Source organism: Podarcis melisellensis, assembly GCF_964234715.1.
Source record: "Podarcis melisellensis genome assembly, chromosome: 3".
NCBI classification, from domain to species: Eukaryota; Metazoa; Chordata; class Lepidosauria; order Squamata; family Lacertidae; genus Podarcis; species Podarcis melisellensis.
Window position 1 is genome coordinate 63,915,461 of NC_138530.1, and position 21,379 is coordinate 63,936,839.

Here is a 21,379-nt window from a genome sequence, read left to right on the forward strand (position 1 = left end):
GTGTGTGTGTTTTGCTATATATATGGTAAAGGGACTCCTGACCATTAGGTCCAGTCGTGGCTGACTCTGGGGTTCTGGCGCTCATCTCGCTGGCGTACATGTGGCCAGCATGACTAAGCCGCTTCTGGCGAACCAGAGCAGCACACAGAAACACCGTTTACCTTCCCGCTGGAGCAGTACCTATTTATCTACTTGTACTTTGACGTGCTTTTGAACTGCTAGGTTGGCAGGAGCAGGGACTGAGCAATGGGAGCTCACCCCATCACAGGGATTCAAACCGCCAACCTTCTGATCGGCAAGCCCAAGGCTCTGTGGTTTAACACACAGCGCCACCCGCGTCCCATATATATATATATATATATATATGCAGGTTTTGGTGTCCTCGGGTGTCTTCCCGTGTAAAAGTTGGGGTGTCTAGGCGACGTTTCGACGAGGTCTCACTCGTCATCTTCAGGCTGGTGCTTTCGGCTTCTTGTTACTGGAACAGAGCAGGATCTCAGTGTTTGAGTTCCTATAAATACTGTTGAGGGGGTGTGGTGTATAGCCTCCAATGCCCAGAACATTGGAGGCTATACACCACACCCCCTCAACAGTATTTATAGGAACTCAAACACTGAGATCCTGCTCTGTTCCAGTAACAAGAAGCCGAAAGCACCAGCCTGAAGATGACGAGTGAGACCTCGTCGAAACGTCGCCTAGACACCCCAACTTTTACACGGGAAGACACCCGAGGACACCAAAACCTGCATATATATATATATATATATATGTGTGTGTGTGTGTGTGTGTGTGTGTATTATAAAACTTATAACAATTACCGGGTTCTAGTTACATAATACAATCACCACAAAAAAATTACACTGAATTTGTAGTGCCATTACAAGCATTTTCTTAATTTGTCTGTGGACAGGCTATATCAGCCATCAATGTGAAGGGAATTTATGAGCACTGGTTTGCTCGATGAGACCAAGATGTCTCTGGAAGTCTGCAGACAGAATATAATGACAATAGCAATCTGCTGTGGCTTCTCTTCAGGTATCTGGTTTTCAGAGGTACAGAAGGAAGTTTCATTCATCTGTCATGGACACTGACAGACACATTCCATGTGAATTTGTCTAATCCTTTCAAAATGGAACAGTCAGTGGCTTTCATTGTGACCCAAGAGCCTAATGTCAACGTATTTCGGGTTCCTTGCTAGGGATGGTGGGGCCGGTCAATTCTGATTCCCTCAGTTTCTCATTCTTACAATCTTAAGTTCAGTTCTCCAGGGTTCTGAAGCTATTTCCCTTCAATTCTTCATGAAAATTCTTCAGCATTTTAGTCTGAATTTCTGCTAATGAACACATTTTTGTCTGCAGTTCTGAGTAATGTACGGCTTTGCAAATAATTTTCATCTAGCGTGTACTTTATATGCTATTTCCACTAAATATTCATTTTCATACACATTTTCCCCAGTATATACATTTTGTAAACAATGATCAGAGAAGTGCTCCACAAAATTTTCATGTGAACTTTGAAGGATGGCTGTGTTTTGGTTCTTATATTGTACACTGGTAAGTGTGAATTTGAGAAATTCAGCTTTAAATGTAAACTGAATTTAGTTTCTACCCTATACCTAGTCCTGTGACATCAATTTCTATACTATCAGACCTCCATTTCAGGTCCATAAAGAAAGAAACACTAAGTTACTATCAGCTTCTTTGGAGAGCTGGTTGCAGTATGTTTTTGCACACTCATCTTCAAGATACAATAGATGAAAAAAAGCAAGTGAAAAATGACAGAAGTAACAAGTTTTCAGAATCTGACTTGTTGGAACATGCAGAGCATCTGAAGGAGAACTGCACCTTCCAGGAGTCTTGACTCCGTATGACCTTTCAATAAAATGACAACTTTTGCTTCCTGCCATTCTTTGCTCAATTTCTCTCTTATGGCTTTAAGACGCTAAGTATGGGCTCGTAGCATCAGAACTGGTTGTGAGGTGTGTCCCTTTCCTGGTATGAATAACAGTGTTAGTGTCAATGTTGGAACATTGACTAGGCTAAATAGTAAGGCGTTATAGCGCAGCAACTTGCATAGGTACCATGCAAGTGTATTTGAGAAAATGAATGAAGCATATGGGCACAGCGGAAGGGGAAAGGCTAGAAAGAATAATAAAATTAGAACCTTATACGTACTGATTTCTGCAGACAAGTTTTGGAGATTTTAAAAAAAGAAGAAGAAAGAAAACTTGTAAGACAGTAGATTCGAAACAACAAACAACACCACAATAAAATGGATTACTGAACAGAAAACTGGAAGAATTCACAGCTTAGCACACAGTGTACTGCAGATTTGGCAGAAGTGGAGAATTTTCTCCAGTTTCAGGTGCCCACATTAGATCCTCTAGATATATTGCCACTGGAGAACAATCAACAGAGTAAATGTAAGTGTACTTCGTGTGATAATAGCTCAATGCGGATGAAGCATTTCCAGTCTCACAAGTCCCGGCCCCTTCCTCTCCCATTTCCTTTGATTATGGCACCTTTTGTCGTCCTCCTCCTTGTCTTGCCTTTCCTGTTCAAATCTCACCTTTTCCTTTTCATTACTTTACAAAGCAATCCTAATCATGTCTAATCAGAAATAAGTCTTACTGAATTCAGTGGGGCTCAGTCCCAAGCAAATGGAATTAAGATGGCAGCTGAAGGTCTGTACCAAGCTGAGTGCTAATGATAGTTTTAATTTAACTTGGTGGGGTTATAAATTCTTGCCTACTGTGGTGTAGGTGGCACTGATTTAATGTTCACTGTAGGTAGCGCTGGAAAGAGGAGTGAATTTGAGTAGGAAAAGTGAGGAGGAGGAAGGACAGCCATGAGAATCTGAGGAGCATTTCTGTTCTAATATAACTACACTTAGAAAGGCATACACTGAGATAAAGCAAAATACGTAGTTATCTACAATTAGCTACATATTTAAATACACACTTAAACGTGAATTTTCATATGGATTTCCCCCCTAAATTGCACATTAATGGAGATGTGGAACAGAATGAACTTACGCATAAACATATGCAAAATTGGCATGGACTAGATATAGACTGAACTGTCTATTCCTAGATTCAACCCAAAAATGAAGACTGGGTTTTTTTATTTAATTTTTTGCATTTTCAAATGCAGAACTGAGACTTTATGGAAGGAATATAGGACAGAGTTCATGTACATAATACCTCAGAAGGTATGTGATTTAAACACGTCTAAGTTCTTCCACTGTGACTATTTAAGGACCTTCAATGGAAATGACTATTCATTTTCTGTGTCATTGCAATGCTAGAGGTCACTCGACTGTGCTGGAGATGTTCTTGCTCAATTCTCCTACCATGCAACACAGGGCTACTTTGTGAATATAATAACTAAGGGATCAGCATAAAATATACTCTTAACACAGCTATATTACCCAAGAGGCTATATTACATTTCCTACAACCAAAAGACAGCTTTATTAAATTCTTCTCTCATGCTTCCCCCTTTAAAGGTTAGCTCATTGACCAAGCTGACATGTTCATACTACGAAAGCTTGTCCTTATTTCTACTGTACTAGAAATGATCTTTCAAGGACTTCTTTGTTTTTTAAATGCAGCGCTAGAGTTCTTAATCTTAATGGAGATGTTTTAAGAACCAAGAGAATGGATTCTAGAAAACCTACTGCCAATTATTTGCTATGTAAACCTTCCCTAACCTGCTGCTTTCCAGAGGTTTTGGCCTATAACTCCCATTACTTCCTGCCCGAATGCCTGTGCTTGCTGAGGCTGATGAGAGTTGATGTCCAAAACATCTGGAGGGCACCAAGTTGGGAAAGGTTGTGCTATTTGAAAAATAAAAACAGCAACGAGATATGGAGAAACAAATTGACTATTGTTGGGAAGGTCTCATAAAAATAAAACAAACAAACAAACAGCACCATCAATTAATTTGTGTTTTTCCATTGATAATTTAGTAAGCATGTAAAAGCAGACACTACTCTGCATGTGTCCAACTGATGTGTGTCCTTTAGGACCTGGAAGAGGGCAGAACAGGGGCAGGCTTATGCATGCTCCACCGACATGTGTGCAGGTATGGAAACCCCATGAAAAGTGGTTGCTGTCTGTAATAACAGCACTTGAACTTATATGCTTTAAATCATATACAGAGTTAGGGAGGGGAAGGAAGCCTTTCATAGCTACAGAAGTACACGAACAAACAACAGTGGGTATGAAAAAATATGCTCTTACTGTTTTTGGTGGGATCTTTCACCACAGCATTTGTCTTGGCTGCATCCTCAGCCAGTTTTCTGTAGTTGTCTTTTAAGCCAAGGAGATTTTCATTGAGATCTCTGATTCTAGCCAGGACGTCATTCGCAGTATCATTTGCTTGCTTGGCTTTGTCTTTGACAGCTTGTACCTTGGCTGCTGTGTCTGTAAATGGGAGGTAGGTGGGCATGAGAGACTTGTACGTATTGTATGCACAGACATGCACTATCACTGATGCAAGGCCATTCCCCTTGACGTAGTTACAAAGGGCAAAATCATTGGTTAGATATGGAAACCTAAACCATTAAAAATATAGTTCTTTTCTCACCTAATGTAAAGGAGCATGCCATATATTAGCCAGATCCTACTATCATGCAACCTGCATGTGATTTCTCAACAAACTTCAGTAATATCCTGTCAGTAAATGTTGCTGTCAGATATCGCTAGCAATGTCCCAGCTAAATATCTCGTGAAGGAAAAAACTGTCAGCGGAATGGAGCCCTGTGTTTTTATGAAATGAGAGGACTACAAATGCCTATTAACTGAACTACCATGGTACCTATATGAATTATGTCTGAAATCTAAACTTACATATTATACAAATTTGGACATACAATTTTCACAGGAGCCAGCTTCTAAGCATGATTTCATAGTCCCCCCACCAAACCCTGTCACCTGCACTGGCAAAGGAAAGAGCACAGATGCTTGTGAGCTAGTTTAATTAGATCACAACTTTGTTAAATCAGAAAAGTCTGTGATCCAGTATTTTTTGGCACACTGAAGATACCATGCCGAGTGTTATACTGTACCACAGAGAATTGTTCTTTCCAGTAGGAAGTATGGCAACATACCTATGAAGCCATGCCAGTTTGCCCCATATGGATAGATACTGGCAGCAGATCTTGGCTTCTGTTTATATCTTTTGAATGCAAAGAGTCTCAGTCAATTTCAGTTCCCTTCATTTATGGATTTGCGATATTTCTCTGGAAATTTTGAGTTTTGCCTAACTAGACAGAGCGTTTACTCTTTGACAGTTTGCTAGTTTCTGTACTGTATTGCTACGGTAATAGGAAGGAGAGGTACTTTGGGAAAATGAGCTAGAGGAAAACGGTGGATTAGCAGTATGGACTCAGCTAGACTGGTAAAGAAAAAGTGATTTATATGAATTCTATATACGATATAATATTGTGCCACCCGATGGCGATGTGGAGTCCCATTTTTCTCTACCTGTTTTCCCTGTTTAAATTTACAATGATAAAACTGAAACACTTCTTTGATTTGTCTAGATCCAGCCTATGTTGTCTTTCATTCCTTGGAAGAAGAAGAAGATTAACTTCCAGAACTGGCCTTCTAAGAATGTCAACAAAGTGACAGCTCCTGCAAGGCCAAAAGGGGAGGGGGAGAATGCCAAGTATTCCTTCTTCTGTGGCAGACAGAACACCAGCATCCTCAAAGATGCTCACAGGCAGGAGGGCACATAGCGAAAAGTATAATATACATACATCCCTTGTCAAAAAATAGAGATCAGAAAAATATTTCAGTCAAGTCTGTCAATACTTCAGCAACTGCAGTCTCCCCACTTCTGATTCCCAGCAAGTGGCAGTCTAACTGGGGTGGCAGGAGTAGATCAGCCTCCCTGCTGCATGCCGTTGCCTTCCAACTAACAGAGGGCAACGGTGGTGGTGGGTGAATGTACTTGGCCCTTTGTCCTCCTTAATGAGATGTTGATTGCATGCAGAAAGGAAAGCCTGAGGCAGACAAAATAATTGCCCAGTTTCCCAACATGGAGACATATTTCCCCTGGCCTAGCTCTACTGATAGCAAGTTTGCTACATTTGCAACACTTCCTTTCAAGCTGTTTGGTAACACAGAGACACACAACATAATCCCACTCGCTTCATGATAATTTTTTTTCCCCAAAAAACTTTATTGAGCACAACTTTTTCTAGAAAAAGACAACATTCAAAAAAGAAATAAACCACAAGATAGATACACACTTATAGATACAAAGTATCGAAATATCTGCTTCATGATAATTGATTGGCTGGATTCAAGCAATGTGGGAAATGGATTTCGGGTGCTCCCCAAATGGTGGTCAGCCCTACTACTTACCATTAGGAATTGCAGACAGTTTCCCCAAGGTGTCGTTCAAAGCTTTCAGGAGATCTGTGTTCTTTTCCTCTGCATCTTGCAACCTATTCTGCATTCCTTTTAGATTATCCTCATTTTCTGCAAAGAGGGCACAAAACAAAGATTTGACTTAGTTTTCTGAAGCCTATGTTTATTTCATATACCATGTATGTTGTCAGGAAAACAGGAAGCTGAAAGGTTCTTAATCAAATCAAACAACAACAACATATTTATACCCCGCCATCCGGCTGGGTCTCCCCAGCCACTCTGGACAGCTTCCAACAAAATATTAAAAATACAATAAATCATCAAACATTAAAAACTTCCCTAAACATGGCTGCCTTCAGATGTCTACTAAAAGTCAGGTGGTTATTTATTTCCTTGACATCTGCTGAGAGGGCGTTCCACAGGGCAGGTGCCACTACCAAGGAGGCCCTCTGCCTGGTTCCCTGTGACCTCACTTCTCGCAGTGAGGGAACCGCCAGAAGGCCCTCGGCGCTGGACCTCAGTGTCCAGGCTGAATGATGGGAGTGGAGATGCTCCTTCAGGTATACTGGGCCAAGGGTGTTTAGGGCTTTCAAGGTCAGCACCAACACTTTGTATTGTGCTTGGAAATGTACTGGGAGCCTATGGTTGCATTTCGAATTGCACACCATTCCTAGGACTGCATTTAAAAAAGAGGAAACTTGCTGAACAACCGTTCAATAATGGTTAAATTGAATAGAAGACACAGGAGACTTTCCTTAACATCTTCTGCCCTCATCAATAGATGAAACTACTGTGGTGACCTCAGAATTTCTTGAATTTCTTCAGTGGTGTGTGTGTGTGTGTGTGTGAATAAATACAATCAATGAGGTCAGAGTAGAGTCACAAAGAGTGTGTTTTACTTACCAAATTCCTATTACATTGACTTGATGCAGCTGCTGCAGATGTAATACCCATTGAAAGGCCATGATATCATGTTAACCATAATATGATCAATACTGGAGGCAGCACTCATTCTCTCTCTCTCTCTCTCTCTCTCTCTCTCTCTCTCTCTCTCACACACACACACACACACACAGACAGACATTTTAAGGCAAAACTAATTTGTGGATAAAATAATGTACTAATATCCATTTAAACGGAAAAACTGCTACAAACCACAAGGACAATAATTGAATATTCAATATACTACTGATGAAATTAATGTCATCCTTTGTGTATGATTCAATAGTCTTTGCAAGCTGTTTTGCATGACAGTGGTGTTTTCTAGGACATCTTCCATAAAAATGATTTTTAAGGCTGTCAAATCTATGTTCCAACTCAGATTGGTGGATATTTGCAAATACATATGTCACAAACTCAGGAGTGTAGTTTGGCAAGGAAAATGCTGATTAGTGCTGAAGCATCATTTTAGAGACATTTTTCATTATTTATTCCCATCAAAATGGATGTTATGGTGCTGTAGCATTGGAGGGAAGACATTTATAGCAACATGGCATTTTCCCCTTGGAAAATAAGGGTTGCACTGATGGCAAAATCTGGGAAATGAGTTATAAATCATGTATAGATTGTTTGCCATAGGTGGCAAATTACAGAGAATTCAAACATTTGTATATACACGGTAACTAGGTACATCTAAATAAGAGATATGTTGCATTATGTGATGCCACAAAGTGTTCTTAATTGGCCTGTAAAATGGTCTCTCCTAGAAAGACAATAAATGGTCTCTCTTAGATACACAATAGATTTGCCAATTGATGAATTAGTAGCTCACTTCTGAAATATCTACCACACGGGTGTGTGTGGAATCAATGAGGAAACATGGCTCTTCAGTGTTGCTCTGCACATTTTCTGAAAGTAAAATAAAATGTCTTTTGCCATGATTATTGAAGCATGTTACATATAGGGTGTCCTGAAAAACAATTTGGAAGCTTCAGTAGGGGCACAACCTGATAGACTTTTATCAGGTACAGCCATAGTTGTCCAAATTCATTTCATTTGCAAGCCCAATTTAAGGTGCTGGTGCTTTAAAGCCCTAAATTGCTCAAGACCCAAATATCTGAAGTATTGGGAAGTTTTTAATGTTTGATCTTTTATATGTTTTTATATGTACTGTAAGCCGCTCAGGGTGGCTGGGGTAACCCAGCCAGATGGGCAGGGTATAAATAATGGTAATGTTAATGGTAATAGTAATAGTAGTAATAATAGTAGTAGTAGTAGTAGTAATAATAATAGTAGTAGTAATAATAAATGATGAATGCCTATTATTATTATTAGTGCTATTTTTCTAGAAAAAGAGGTGCCAGAACTCACAATGAACACCTCCCTCATTCTCTTAGAATGGCAGTTGCACCCACCTGAGAGTTCTGACTGAAAAAAGCTGCTATTATTATTATTATTAAAATTTATATGCCACCCTTCATAAGAAACCAGAGACAATCAAGAGACCAAGGGCCATTTATTGCCTAAACAATGACTCTTCCGATGACTTTTTAATCTGACTTGTTTTAACATTTATTATTTATATTTATCAATCACTTCATAATAAAAATTCTCTAATATTGCTCCAAGATCTGTTGGACATTTCAAAAGAAAATATATAACACCTATGTAGTGCTTTCAAAAATAATTTCTTCATAACAGATACATTTCAGGTACAGTAGTAGTTTTAGTAGTTCTTCAGTCAATGTCTGTTATACTGACTGCTTTTCTCCTGGGTGCCTTGTCCAAATTATACCAATTATTCCATTCTTACAGTTCAGAATTACCCGGCTCTGAAAACTACTTCTAGTTCTGCAACCATTGAGCCAGGCTATTTTTATGACTTTTAATAAGTTTTAATCTCTGTGGATCTTCCAAATTCCAATATCCAAACTCCATCTGTTTAAAATTCCCCCCTTTAATATCTCAAAATGCATTTTAATTGTTTTCTAAATATTAAGAAGGGAAAAAAGCAAAATAAATTTCCTCAGGGAGTTCCATGCAGACTGGAGGATGAAGTTCCGAAAATCACCATTAATTTTTAAAGAAACTGCTCTGTTCTACAAGTGATAAATATTCTGAAGAGTCATATTTTGAAGTGACCTGTGGTGAAGTTAAACACTGTGCCGTAGTTACAGCATGAAATCCATTCATTTTACTTGTGACTGACAACTTCCTTACTTTTTAGACAAAGTTAAGCTAGTTCTCACTCATTATGCTAAGAAGAACAGGCATGCCGTCTGTAAGGAAGTAATCGAACGCAGATAATGAGAATAATAGAGGCAACTGCGATGTAAGGCGGCACATTCTACTCAAGGATGAAGAAGCTTAGCCTGTGCACTTATGAATGCAAGGGGCTTACACTGAATATGTGGAAAAGGCCCTAGGTGAGCCCTGACTGTTTTTGTGAAGCAGCTGAAGAATGAGAAGTGGGAAGATGACTAAGAGGCAGACAGGCATCTTTGAAGGCTCAAGAATTTCTCTTTCATTGGAATTACATAACAGGCCCACCTAGAGCAAGCAAGAGTTTTTCTTGGTCTACTTTGCACAACAAAGCAATATTTGCTGCTGAAACTAAGCAAATTATAAGGAGAATCGCTGAAGCAGGAGGGTAGGAATGTCCACACGTCAGACTCTGCATTCTGTCCAGATTCCTAGAACCAGTTTGACACAGAGACATTTTTAGGGCTGAGTGGCAGAAGATACATACCGGTAGCTCATGAGAATTCCTCTCCCATATCCTTCATGACAGTATATGCAAGAAGGAGTTTTCCTGTACCTACATCAGATGGCTCAGGGAGAAGGCTTCTGCCAATTTCATGGCCTTGGTGACCTAGAGCTCTCCAAGACAGTTGCAAGTCCAGATGCTAGGCATTGACATCGGCAAAGCAGAGGGATATCCTATCTGGTTCCCTCTCCTTCCCACCCCATAGCTTTAAAACTGAGTTGTCTTTATAAGAAAACAGCAAAAAAGTATAATGAGATATGTCTAGGGTATTGGGTGTCATCCAACTATGTAATACTCAGAACATTCCCATTAAAATAAGTGGAACTGTTAGCAATAACCAACTTTGGTTAGCTATTTATTTCAATGGGTCCACTCCAAATATGACTCAGTTGGATACCCCCTGTTAGAAAACATCTCAGAAGAACTACTTTTGGAGATCTGGAAATTGTGTTATGCAGTTATGCAGTCTCAGATAAATAGGGGGAAATGACCAGTATAGTCATATACCTCAAAGTCTGCTGAATTCTTTTCTAATTCTATGCTTTGGTTACAATGACTAATGGTGGGAAGTGCTTCACTTTTTGCTGACACCATACATTTTTGTGGTCATAAAGGAATTCAAACCAAAAGCTTATGGGGATTTATCCAGGAACATATACAAAGATGATGATTATATAACAAAGATCCTGTGACTTTGCAGGAATACGTATTACAAGGCAGTGCTAATCATTATTAGGGACCTCAATGCTTTTCTTTAGGGGATACTCAAGGGTAAACAGTACTGGTACGTCTTTTTGTTGTTAAAAAGTGTGGCACTTACTGTAACAACTTCATGGTGAGTACCAGCACCTATCTTTCTAGAAAAAAAAGCACTGAGTAGAGTACAAAGTACCTGCACACTAGAAATGAAGTTCTGAAAAATAGAATTCCCATTAAGTTATCAATTGATAATCTGAAAAAAAGGAATGGCTTAGATCTGAATGACCACTAACAAATACAATATACTTCCTGAGCTTTCATTTTGCAATTAACCTTGTTTAGACAAAAGCCTGTCTGAATAAAATATCTTCAAAAATATGTATTCACAACCCCCTCCCTTTACACATATGTCTTGCATTCCTTTATTCTGACATCGCGCAAGCAAAGAGAAAGAAGAATTTGGTCACTTATAGCTAGGAGCCTGAAATCCACGTATGTGCAAAATGCTAGCTGTAGAATCTACTTTTCCTATCAGTTCTCCCCTTTCAGACTTCCAGCCCCACAGAGGGAGAGAGAGAAAAAGGGAGAAATGAGTAAATCTCCATTTTAATAGCTGCCGTCACACATTTTGCTCTGTAAGGACTATTTCAGCAAATTTCGGAGGTAATATATGGCATTTTCCTGATTAACAGCCATTTTATACCTTATGTAATTGGCTACAAATCAGGTGGATGTCATAATGTAGCAAGAAAACATTCCCATCTCTGTCGCAGCCTAGGCCTGAGTTCCTGGAGGATATATTACTTGAGTGGTTTACGGGTTTTCATTACTTTAACTAATGTACTACCTGTAGTGCAGAGAGAGAAATTCCAAACTAATGACTGCTTCTGCCTACTAGCTCTTTACAGAGTCTCTATTATTTGTCTTTTAGTTGTGGGCTTCCTATAGGGATTTGGGAGGATTCTAAGGAGACTTTGTTCTGTGATTTTTTTTATTTTAGTGTTCTCTTCCTAACCTAGAAATGCCAAGCCATGGCTTAGGAATTATGTTAATAACACTAACAACATACTGATGCAGCAACAAGTGCTACAAACAAATAAAAGCAATTAATCTCAGGCTCAAATTTGGCTTAATGTCTATCCAGGCCACAATGTGATCCTGTAGGGTTAGAGTAATGTGTGCCAATATATTAACATATACACAGGATAGAGCACCGAGAAAAAACATTAAAGCTTTATGTTTCAGCAAAGCAGTTTCATCACTGTTAGAACCGTCTAATAAAAAAGAAAAATCAGCTCCATAACCCTCCAATTAACCTGTAATAGGGCTTCATGACCATATAGGAGTACTTAACTTGAAATTTTATAAGATGCCTTTGTGGTGATATTGGATTGCTTTAGAAAGACAGAACTTTCCCTTGGCACTGAGAGTGAAGAGGGGGGGGGCAGTAATTTTAAAAATAAAATAAAATAATTATTTTTTCACATAATGAAAAGCAATGTCTTAACAACGTGATGGTGAAGGTGTTGAATGCAAAGATGTAAAATGCATGAATGCATGTTAAAATACAATTGCTTTCTGCAATACAGCATAAGCCACTTTGATTAGATTTAGTTGTGTAGCCATCATCAAATCCAGTTTATGAAGTTGTGACTTGCCAGATGATCTTGAGCAGGTTCCTCTAAAGAGCCTTCTGGGGACCATGGGCAAGTGGTAGGTGGGACCAGAGGAAAAAGCGGGCAAAGTCAGAGGAAACAGACAGAATGCAGAGCAATGGATGTGACTGTAATTTGTGTACAGTAGGCTGATCCAAAAGCTGCAACCAGCACAAAATGCAGTGGCTCAGTTGCTCACTGGGGTGGAAATTTAGCTATCATGCCACTGACGGCCAATGAGCTACTGGGCAAGGTTCAAGAAACTGGCATTGGTGCACAAAGCCGGATAACTGAAAGTTTGTCTCATCTTCTACATACCCAACCAATCACTGCATTCTGCAGGAGAAAGCATCCTGTAGATACCATCCTATCAGGAAGTTTGCTGTGCACTATATTGGGATTGGGCCTTTAGTGCATAGCTGCCAACGTTTCCCTTTTTTTAAAGGGAAATCCCCTTATTCCGAATAGGATTCATCGCAAGAAAAAGGGAAAAGTTGACAGCTATGCTTTAGTGTGATGGCACCTACACTCCTAGCATCAAACAGGTGCCTTCTCTATTGTCTTTTCTCTATTGTCCCTTTTACAACAAGCATACTAAATGGAGATATCTATTCCAGTAGTGGATGGGAATTGATTTTATGTATGTTCTGTGTAAATTGCTTTGAGATGTCTCATGTGAAGCAATTCATAATTAAACAAATAGCCATAAGAATACATTCTAGCCATGCCAAAGTCAGAGGTTTCTACACACATAAACACAAACACCCATTTAAGTAAGCAAGAGGCATGAACATGATTCAAGGATCTGTTCTAGCCACACAAAAGCACTTGAAAGGGAGGGTATGGAATAGGGATGGTGAGCTGTGAGGCTTGGAGAAAAGAGGTGGAACCTGCAGGGGGTGGCGTGGCTTGGCGAGAGAGCCTTGAAGACTGGATAGAAAGGCTTGGAGGACTGCATTCAGGTCCGAGGTTTCCCACTCTGGATACTGAGCAAATCAGCAACACTCAGGATCAAACAAGACATGCCACTAAATGTGTCATTAAACAGCATTCCAAATTACGGTAATGCAAGGGTACAGGGGGGATTGCCATATCTTCCTATGTCATTTGTACTCTCACAAACACTGTCTGAAGCATATTAGAAAGAAGGTCAAAATAGATGTGACTCAAGGTAGTCATTAGAAAGGATGCCGTGTTTTGCTTTTTCAATGAGTAAGGATGGGGGTGACAATTTTCTCCAGGACTGCAATGTGTGGCATCAATGGGAGCCCTCCGCCCACATTAATAGCACCCGTAATTTCCGTTGGGATTGTGCCTGGGAAGGGAAGAGTCTTTCTCCTTGTGAATCCCTCTAGTCAAACACACTTGGCTGATTCTTCCAAATTATGGTGTGCTTTCTAAAGTCACATCTAGTTTGACCCTCACTCTTGTCTAACTGAAAGGGTGTTTGTGAAAGTAAGATGACATAAAAATATATTGTAGCCCACTCAGCGCCCTTGGAGCAAGTTGGAAAAACTAGATATGATGCTAAATGTGCCCTTGCATTTAATTTGCAAGTTTAAAAAAAATACAAACAGCATCAACTGGGCATGCTGATAATTACTGGGATTGCAGCATGTGGGGAAGGAAAGCTTCACACCTTTCTTCCTGCTGCAGTACTGAGGACAACCCTTTCTTTGAACCCCTTCATTGAAGGGAAATTCCACACCTGCAAATATCACCTCCAGGAGAGATTTGTTTCAGGACCAACAGCAGGGAGGTAAAATGATTAAACTCCTCCTCCACATCTGCTAGGGTCCCAATAACTATTACCCCTCCTCTAGCAGATGTTGTTTGCATATTTTAAAAATACCTATCCATTAAGTGTCTAGTTTGGCCCTAAATAAGGATGTTATAGTTTGAAGCCACTGCCTGTTCTTCCTTTGTGCATTTCTGTCCCTGGGGTCCTCAGACCTTCTGATACAGTATCTTCTGTCCAAGTGTATTCAAACTCATCCCTCATTTATTCTGACATAAGCATCTCTGTTCCTGAGGCTAGAGAATATGTTGTTATATCATTCTTCCTATTAGCTTATGTGATCTAGGGTGTTAATGTTAACAAAGACTCTGGTGGCATTTTAGAGATTAACATGTTTATTATGATTTAAGCTTTCATAGACTAGAGTTCTCTTGCTTGGTACAAAAATGCACACGACTGAGTATAGAGGGAAGAAATGTAATAAAGTACCCAATGGCCATAAATTCCAATTATTGGCAGCACTGTTTAGTTTTTTCCTACCTGTATTTGTGTGGATAGACGCATGTGTGTATGCATCTTACAACTGAGGTTAACACTTCATTTATTTAAAGTAGTGGACTCAAGTTTATGCCATAAACTTTTAAGGTGCCACCAGACTCCTTGTTTTTGCTGCAACAAACTAATGTGGCTGCCCCTCTGTAGGTCATTGCTTTAAATTTCTATAGTGAAACAGTGGTTGAGAGACTGTAAGTTGTTCCAAACTTCCAAGAAAGTTCCTGATTGAATTAGGATCTGAATGTAAGAGACTGTTGTCACCATAGGTGGGTATACAGTTCGTATGGAAATCAAGTACTGATTATAGAGACAGAATTGTAAATCAAAATATTTTCCTATAGAGATATTTGCACACTAAGACCACAGTAGATCTCATTAGCTTTTCAATGAAACCCAATTATTGCAGGGAAAGAAAAAGACATACCTTTAACATCATTTGCCTGCCTGTTGGCATCGTTAAGAACCCTGAAGCTTTTTTGCAGAGCATTCTTGGCACCATCCTTTAATGATCCTTCTGGACCAGACGCCTATAGAAGAAGAAAAAGAGGAAAAAAAGACCAACAACCAACTACTGTCAGTGAAATGCATGCTAAGCAGCAGGTTCAGGATTTGAGAATCCTCAGAAAAAGTAAAATGGGGCAATTTAGTTGAAGCGTCATGAAAATTTGAAATGATCATCAATGCACTTTAAAGTATGCTCTTAAATCACTATGATATTTATCATCCAGAACTAATAAAATATTTTTCATATTAATTTGGGTCTTACATAAAAGTAAATACCTTTCAGGCAGCCATGAAACAGAAAATGAGAGCAGGGGTGAACTGGGGAGCAGAAATTTCCTTTTGTTTTGTTTTTAAAAAAATATTATTTAGAACAGATTTGAAATCTATAAATTATTTCTGCATCTATATGAATACAGCTGTCTATCCCTAAAAATATGTATGAGACGGCCTACAAACATTAGAAAGAGGATTCTGCCAGTATGTTTCTGGAGCCAAACTGAGCCTGCTGTGACATAAAACACATCTGTGGAAGTGTTATGATGTCTGTATATTAAGATGTGTAAAAAATGTTAATGAGCTCGTGTGGCATAGTGGCTGAAGGGTTGGACTACTGCCAGGGAGATACAAGTGCAAATTCAACCTCAGCCATGTAGCTCAGCTGGTGATCTTGAGCCAGTTAGCCTCTTCATCTAACCTACCTTACGGAATGACTGTGAGTTTGTAATAGAGGAAGGGAGGCTCTCTGGGTTTCTTGGAGGAAAGGTGTTATAAAAACTTAACAGCCAACATATGTGGTTAAAATAAGAGCTTGATTGCTGTTATTGGCAATCAGCTTGTACGATTCTTTGAGCCCTTGTATAAGTGTCTGTGTTTTAGAGTGGGAAGGCAGAGTAATAGCAAAAACGTATTCTGTTTTCTACCATAAATGCATTGGGAAGGACAAATATACAGTGTCTTGTCACTCTGGACTGGGACTACAAGTCCTAGCATCTTTGATGACTATGCCTAATCTTAGTCCTATGAGACTTTGCAAGAGGTTTTTAACGCGGTGTCATCAAAAGGTTTAAGGCATTCAGTTCTATTTTCATTTTCAGCAAATTAGACCTGAATTGTGCAGGATAATGGACAGCAAGCTGAAGCTTAAGGCAAGGATGATGATGACGACAACAACAACAACTGGGAGCCAGTCCAGACCCAAAGGATTGTTTGTGTGGAAAATTGTAACTTTTGGAGATACCCTGAGATCATAGGAATTATCCTGTAAGAACAGTATTGTACTACAAAAGCTCAAGAATAGAACAAACAAGAAATGGAAAAGGAAAGAAATAAGAATTACCAACTGTGATTGTGAATAAATACAAGAAAGACTGTGAGGAAATATGGCCTAGTTAAGTCATGGCAGAATAGAGTAAGAAGAATATTGGCTGCTCAAGCAAAGCATTGTAGAGTAAAAGTAGCTTTGGGGTGGGGGAAATCTGAGGACTGTGAGATATCTATTAAAAGTCTAGTAAAAGGCAAGCAATAAATATACCAACACTGCCTTAATGAAAGCAATAAAACTTTTCCTCACAATTTAAATAGTCTAGTATAGAGATTAGGGGTAGGATTCAGCGAATGAGTCCCACAGCAGAATTATGCCTGTGTATTTTGGGGGACTTCTGCTTGCACAATGGGGCTGCCCCCTCCTATCCCCGCTTGCCTCCCTTCGTGTGACATTGATATACTCCCCCAGTGTCTCTATACTGAAGCTTCTATAGGAATTAAACTGTATAAGAAAAAGAAAGAAAACAAATTTGTTAGCGATAATTATGTAATTATAGTATATATAGCACCAAACCCTTTCACAGCTTGATGGCTTTACTGCATTTTATAAAACACCAGCATTTCCTAAATATACCGTATGTTAAGCCTTTATTATTATTATTTTTTAAGGATCCTCAGTTCTGAATTGGATCTTTTATCATGATAGAACCCAGATTACCATCGCCATCCACACAAGTAATGGGCTATGTAAATCTACTTTAATAGTGGAAATACCTCATCTGTGATGAATTTATTTTGCTTTAGAAGCAAAGAAGAATTCATCATTTAAGGCATGAGACGAATTCATCTGTCATATTTTAATACTGCTTATCTTTCTAGTTGCCACTTAGTCTTCATTTAAGGATTCTTAGGATTTTTAACTGTTGGCTGCTCTTAGCTTTAAAACCATGCAGTCCACAAATCCAAAGCCCATTGTGAATAGAAGGCAAGAGGCAAAGGGATTCTAGTAGCAGATGCACAATCATGCTGCCACAGGCATGAAAACCCAACCATCTCCATTTCTTCCCTTGGTGAATCCAGGAACCTGCTCTTCCCCAAGCCCACAGGCATCTCATACCAGGGACAGGAGTGAATTCTCCTGGAGTGAAGTGAACAAGCAAATGAATAGAGGATCTTTGATCACCATGTGCATAGCATATGGTGCTGTTGACTGTCCAACACAGCTACGTAATTGCAGGGCAGGGTTGTATGTCATTCCTCTGAGCATGCAGGGAAGGATTGTAGTCAACTAGTTTATTCATAACAATATAATCTTAAGAATAAAAAACAGCAGCAGCACATCGACAAATTGCTACTGGAAAACTTCCTTGTACAGAAGTTGACTTTTTTTATAATGCTTCATGAAAACCTTGCGTGGTATTCAACTAAGTTCGATTCAGATTGGACCTACTGAAATAAACCTGATTTAGCTGTGTTCATTTAATTTCAAGTGGCATACTCTGAGTAGATCTTAGTTGCAAACAACCATTTGGTGGCAAACTTGCAGATTACTCTACTATGTGAAATAGGGCTGTGAGTCCCAGATTGTCACTGGAGTTAGATCTCTGTGTAACACATTTCAGGTGTAGATACTGGTAAACGTTCTTCTGTTTCACTTTACTTCTTTGCTACGACGTTACAAGCAAGCTGGTCTTTGAGACACTTAACAGCCAAAATCACAACTGTTCTCTTTTCTTAGGATATAGTCTCTACTGCTTTTCTTGTTTACTGAGATGATGATTACCAAGGTCCTAGGAACTTTTAACGGTGCATTTGCCTGTGAATATCATTATATTTTCTGCAGAAACTGTAGAATATTATGTTTTGTCACACTGCACACACTTGTAATCAATCTATGTAGACTCCTTCCTGAGTACTAATGTGCGACTGATACAGCTTATTGCCTCTATAATACATTCCACAGGTCACTGTTTTTCTGACAGGTTTTCAACAGCAGATGTTCTGTCCTCCGCAGCGAAAGAAGGCACACATCTGATAGTTAACCCTTTATTGACAAGAAATGCACTTACAGCAGCTTCTACTGTGCTACACCCCCACACACTTCTAGTCTCTAGTCCCTGCACAACAGTTACAGCAACAGGGAGACCCCACCCTCCTGCCTCCTTATATACCACCCCCACCACCGACAGGTGGCCTGCAACCTGCAAGTCCTCCCCCCCATGGAAGTTGTTGCCGTTCTTCCCTCTTCAAGCCCCTCCTGCTTCTAGAAGACAGCAGGGCAGGTGAAGGTGGGGAGTCTACTGACCTATCTGTTGGCTGAACAGCCTCTTCTTCTTCCATCACTTCTGGTGCACCTTTCTCTGTTGCAGCCTGCCTTGACTCTCCCCACTTCCCCGACTCCTGCCTGGCGGGTGGCATCAAACTTCATAAATCACTGGCTCCCCCACCTGGGTCATTCTCCTGGTCCCCTCCCTCTACCCCACACTCTTCAGAGACATGCCAGTCCCTGACATCGTCTTTGTTTCCTGGTGTTCTGTCACATACTACATGGACTATTGATGTAAAAACTGTTAGGATTCATTTTCTGTGTTGCAGTCATGCCAGTCGGGCATGTGTCTCTGCCAGACTCCTACTCATGTGTAGGACCTCCTGACAAAAACATCAGTCACTTTTACTACAGATTGACCTTTGTTCCATTCAGGGCTGAACAGCAGGTTTTCCTGGGGAAAGCAGCGGGATAGATGAAAAACCTCTTGGATCCATGCCTAGAAAGAACAGGACAAGTGGAAAACCTCTCAGGCTTGTGCTTTCTAGGCATGAGACAAGCAGAAGTGTGGATGGGCCCATAATTATGTATTGTGCCATGATTTGTGCCCTGTAAAGGGAGGTGCAGCATCAGTACGGCACATGACCATGTAAGGGGCACAGAAAAACAGTGGAACAGTTACAAAGACTGTGGAAACCATGTAAATAGGACCTGACAAGTTTTTGTAGGAAGGTCAGAAAGACCACAGACTTGGTGTTGAAATGAAGACGGTGTAAAAGACATTGACTCATATTTTTCTCTTTTAGGAGACCATACAAACTAAAAAAAAGAAGGAAACATTCAAAGGAATTGACAAAAAAAAAAGGCACCAGTCTCAAAAGATGTGGTGGAGTAATGCTTTTGAATAGGCATATTTGGCATCTTTCAGAATGATAAAAAGGAGACTCTTTGAAGGAAACATTATTTTCTCTTACCAGTTGTATAGCTTCATTGGCACGAGCCTTTGCTCCTTTGGCAATTCCATCAGCTTCATCAATATAATCCTTGATATTACTGTAGGCCTTAAAAGCTACAGTGGCATTGAAAGAGAGGTTTTTAGCTTCGTCAAGGATTCTGTTAGGATACAAAATACACATAACTTTAAAAACTCCACGGGCAGTTTCACAAGCTAAGGCTGCAATCCTTTATTCAAGTACTTGGGAGTAAACTGAACTCAACGGGACTTAGTGCTGCATAGACTTGGCTCCGTTGGTGTGTCTTGTCACTACGAACCTACTAGCTGGATCCCAATCAGAAAGGGCAAACAAGTCTGAGATGTGATGTCAGTAAGCCTGCTCACCTAAGTTTCTGATAAACTTAATGCTGCCAGAAGCTCTACTTTTTCTTTGGACTGTTTGTCATTAATCAAAAGACAAGTGCAAACACTTCAACCTGAGCTCTGTGTCTTGTATTTGGCAATGTTAGGACTAGTGAGAACTTGAGGATTGAATGGTGAGGATGTTTGGGAATCCCTGATCTATATTCAAAGATGTTTAAAATAGAAAAGGTGTTATTTATTTCTGCCTGTTAGAGAATCCAACAGTGTAATCAAGTTGATATACAAAACAACAAACTCATGGTTAACATACCCATCCAATATAGCAGATGAATCATTCAGCTCGGCAGCATGGGCCTCTGCCTGTAGCACCTTTTCTGGAAGCTTTCTGTCTTTGATATCTTGGGACAGATCATCTATTTTATCCCTTAGATTATCTGTCAATGGACTTATAGTATCCCGGACATCATCCACATACTAAGAGCAACAAAACAGGAAAGTGTTTAAACAATTGAACGCAGAAATCTTAGCCCCGCACCATTATTCACCCATTCATTTATTTAAAAAACATGTATTATTTATTCTGCTAAGAACTCATCCAAAAAGCTAGATAAGCTGGTCCCCAGGTGGCTACCCATCTGGATGTCGGTCATCCTCATGGCTGCTTGGCTCCCAACTATTTCAGGCTCTGTCGTCAGATATACAGATTTAGTGGATGACAAAAGGAAACTATAAAGGGGAATTATTCCTCCCCAAATCATTTTCTACAGATTTATTTATTTATTGCTTTAAAGGCATAATGAAAAGTAATTTCCCCAGTGAGCCACAAGAGCAGACCATTAGCCATCTTCTGGGTTGGGGGCCTCCACTGCAGAAGACCCCCAAAGACCTGAGGCTTCTCTGCTCCATCACAGTAGGAAGTTTCTGGAGAAGGATAACCCCTTTAAGTCAAGCAGCACTTGTCAGCAGAGGGGGCGCTAATGATAAGAGGGAGTACTAAAAAATAAGGATGCACCTGCTGCTGCTACTATATAAAGACTTGGTTTCAGCATGCTTGTGGTTCAAGTCTCTGCCTTGCCTTGAGTCTGAACACTGCCATGTCTTTGCCTTGCCTCACCCTCTATCCTGTCTGAATCTTGTCCCACCTTGCTTTGTCTTGCACCCACATGAGGCCTTGCCTTGCACAACAGGGATATTTGTGAAAGAGAAATTATCCCACCAGATTACCACAGAGTAGTCCAAAAGGAATTAGGAGTGAAGACTAGAGATGCCAGTGTAACTCCTGATTCTGGCTGGGGCT

The 21,379-nt window shown here is 39.9% G+C and overlaps 1 protein-coding gene and 1 long non-coding RNA gene across 8 annotated transcripts in view; one reads left to right on the plus strand and one right to left on the minus strand.

The window, feature by feature from the left end:
* LOC309367685 overlaps nucleotides 1-16,412 on the plus strand; it is a 77,490-nt gene extending 61,078 nt beyond the window's left edge. Inside the window, exon 3 of the long non-coding RNA XR_014167278.1 lies at nucleotides 16,330-16,412. This is a non-coding gene — a long non-coding RNA (uncharacterized lncRNA). The remainder of the gene's footprint in view (nucleotides 1-16,329) is intronic.
* Nucleotides 1-21,379, minus strand: part of LAMA2 (laminin subunit alpha 2) — a 360,258-nt gene that overhangs the window by 52,287 nt on the left and 286,592 nt on the right. For all 7 annotated transcript variants that reach the window (XM_081907021.1, XM_081907020.1, XM_081907017.1 and 4 more), the window contains 5 exons: nucleotides 20,393-20,556; nucleotides 19,739-19,877; nucleotides 15,156-15,258; nucleotides 6,373-6,489; nucleotides 4,243-4,425 (listed from right to left, as the gene is read on the minus strand). In XM_081907021.1, the coding sequence (XP_081763147.1) occupies nucleotides 4,243-4,425; nucleotides 6,373-6,489; nucleotides 15,156-15,258; nucleotides 19,739-19,877; nucleotides 20,393-20,556 (706 nt within the window). The remainder of the gene's footprint in view (nucleotides 1-4,242; nucleotides 4,426-6,372; nucleotides 6,490-15,155; nucleotides 15,259-19,738; nucleotides 19,878-20,392; nucleotides 20,557-21,379) is intronic.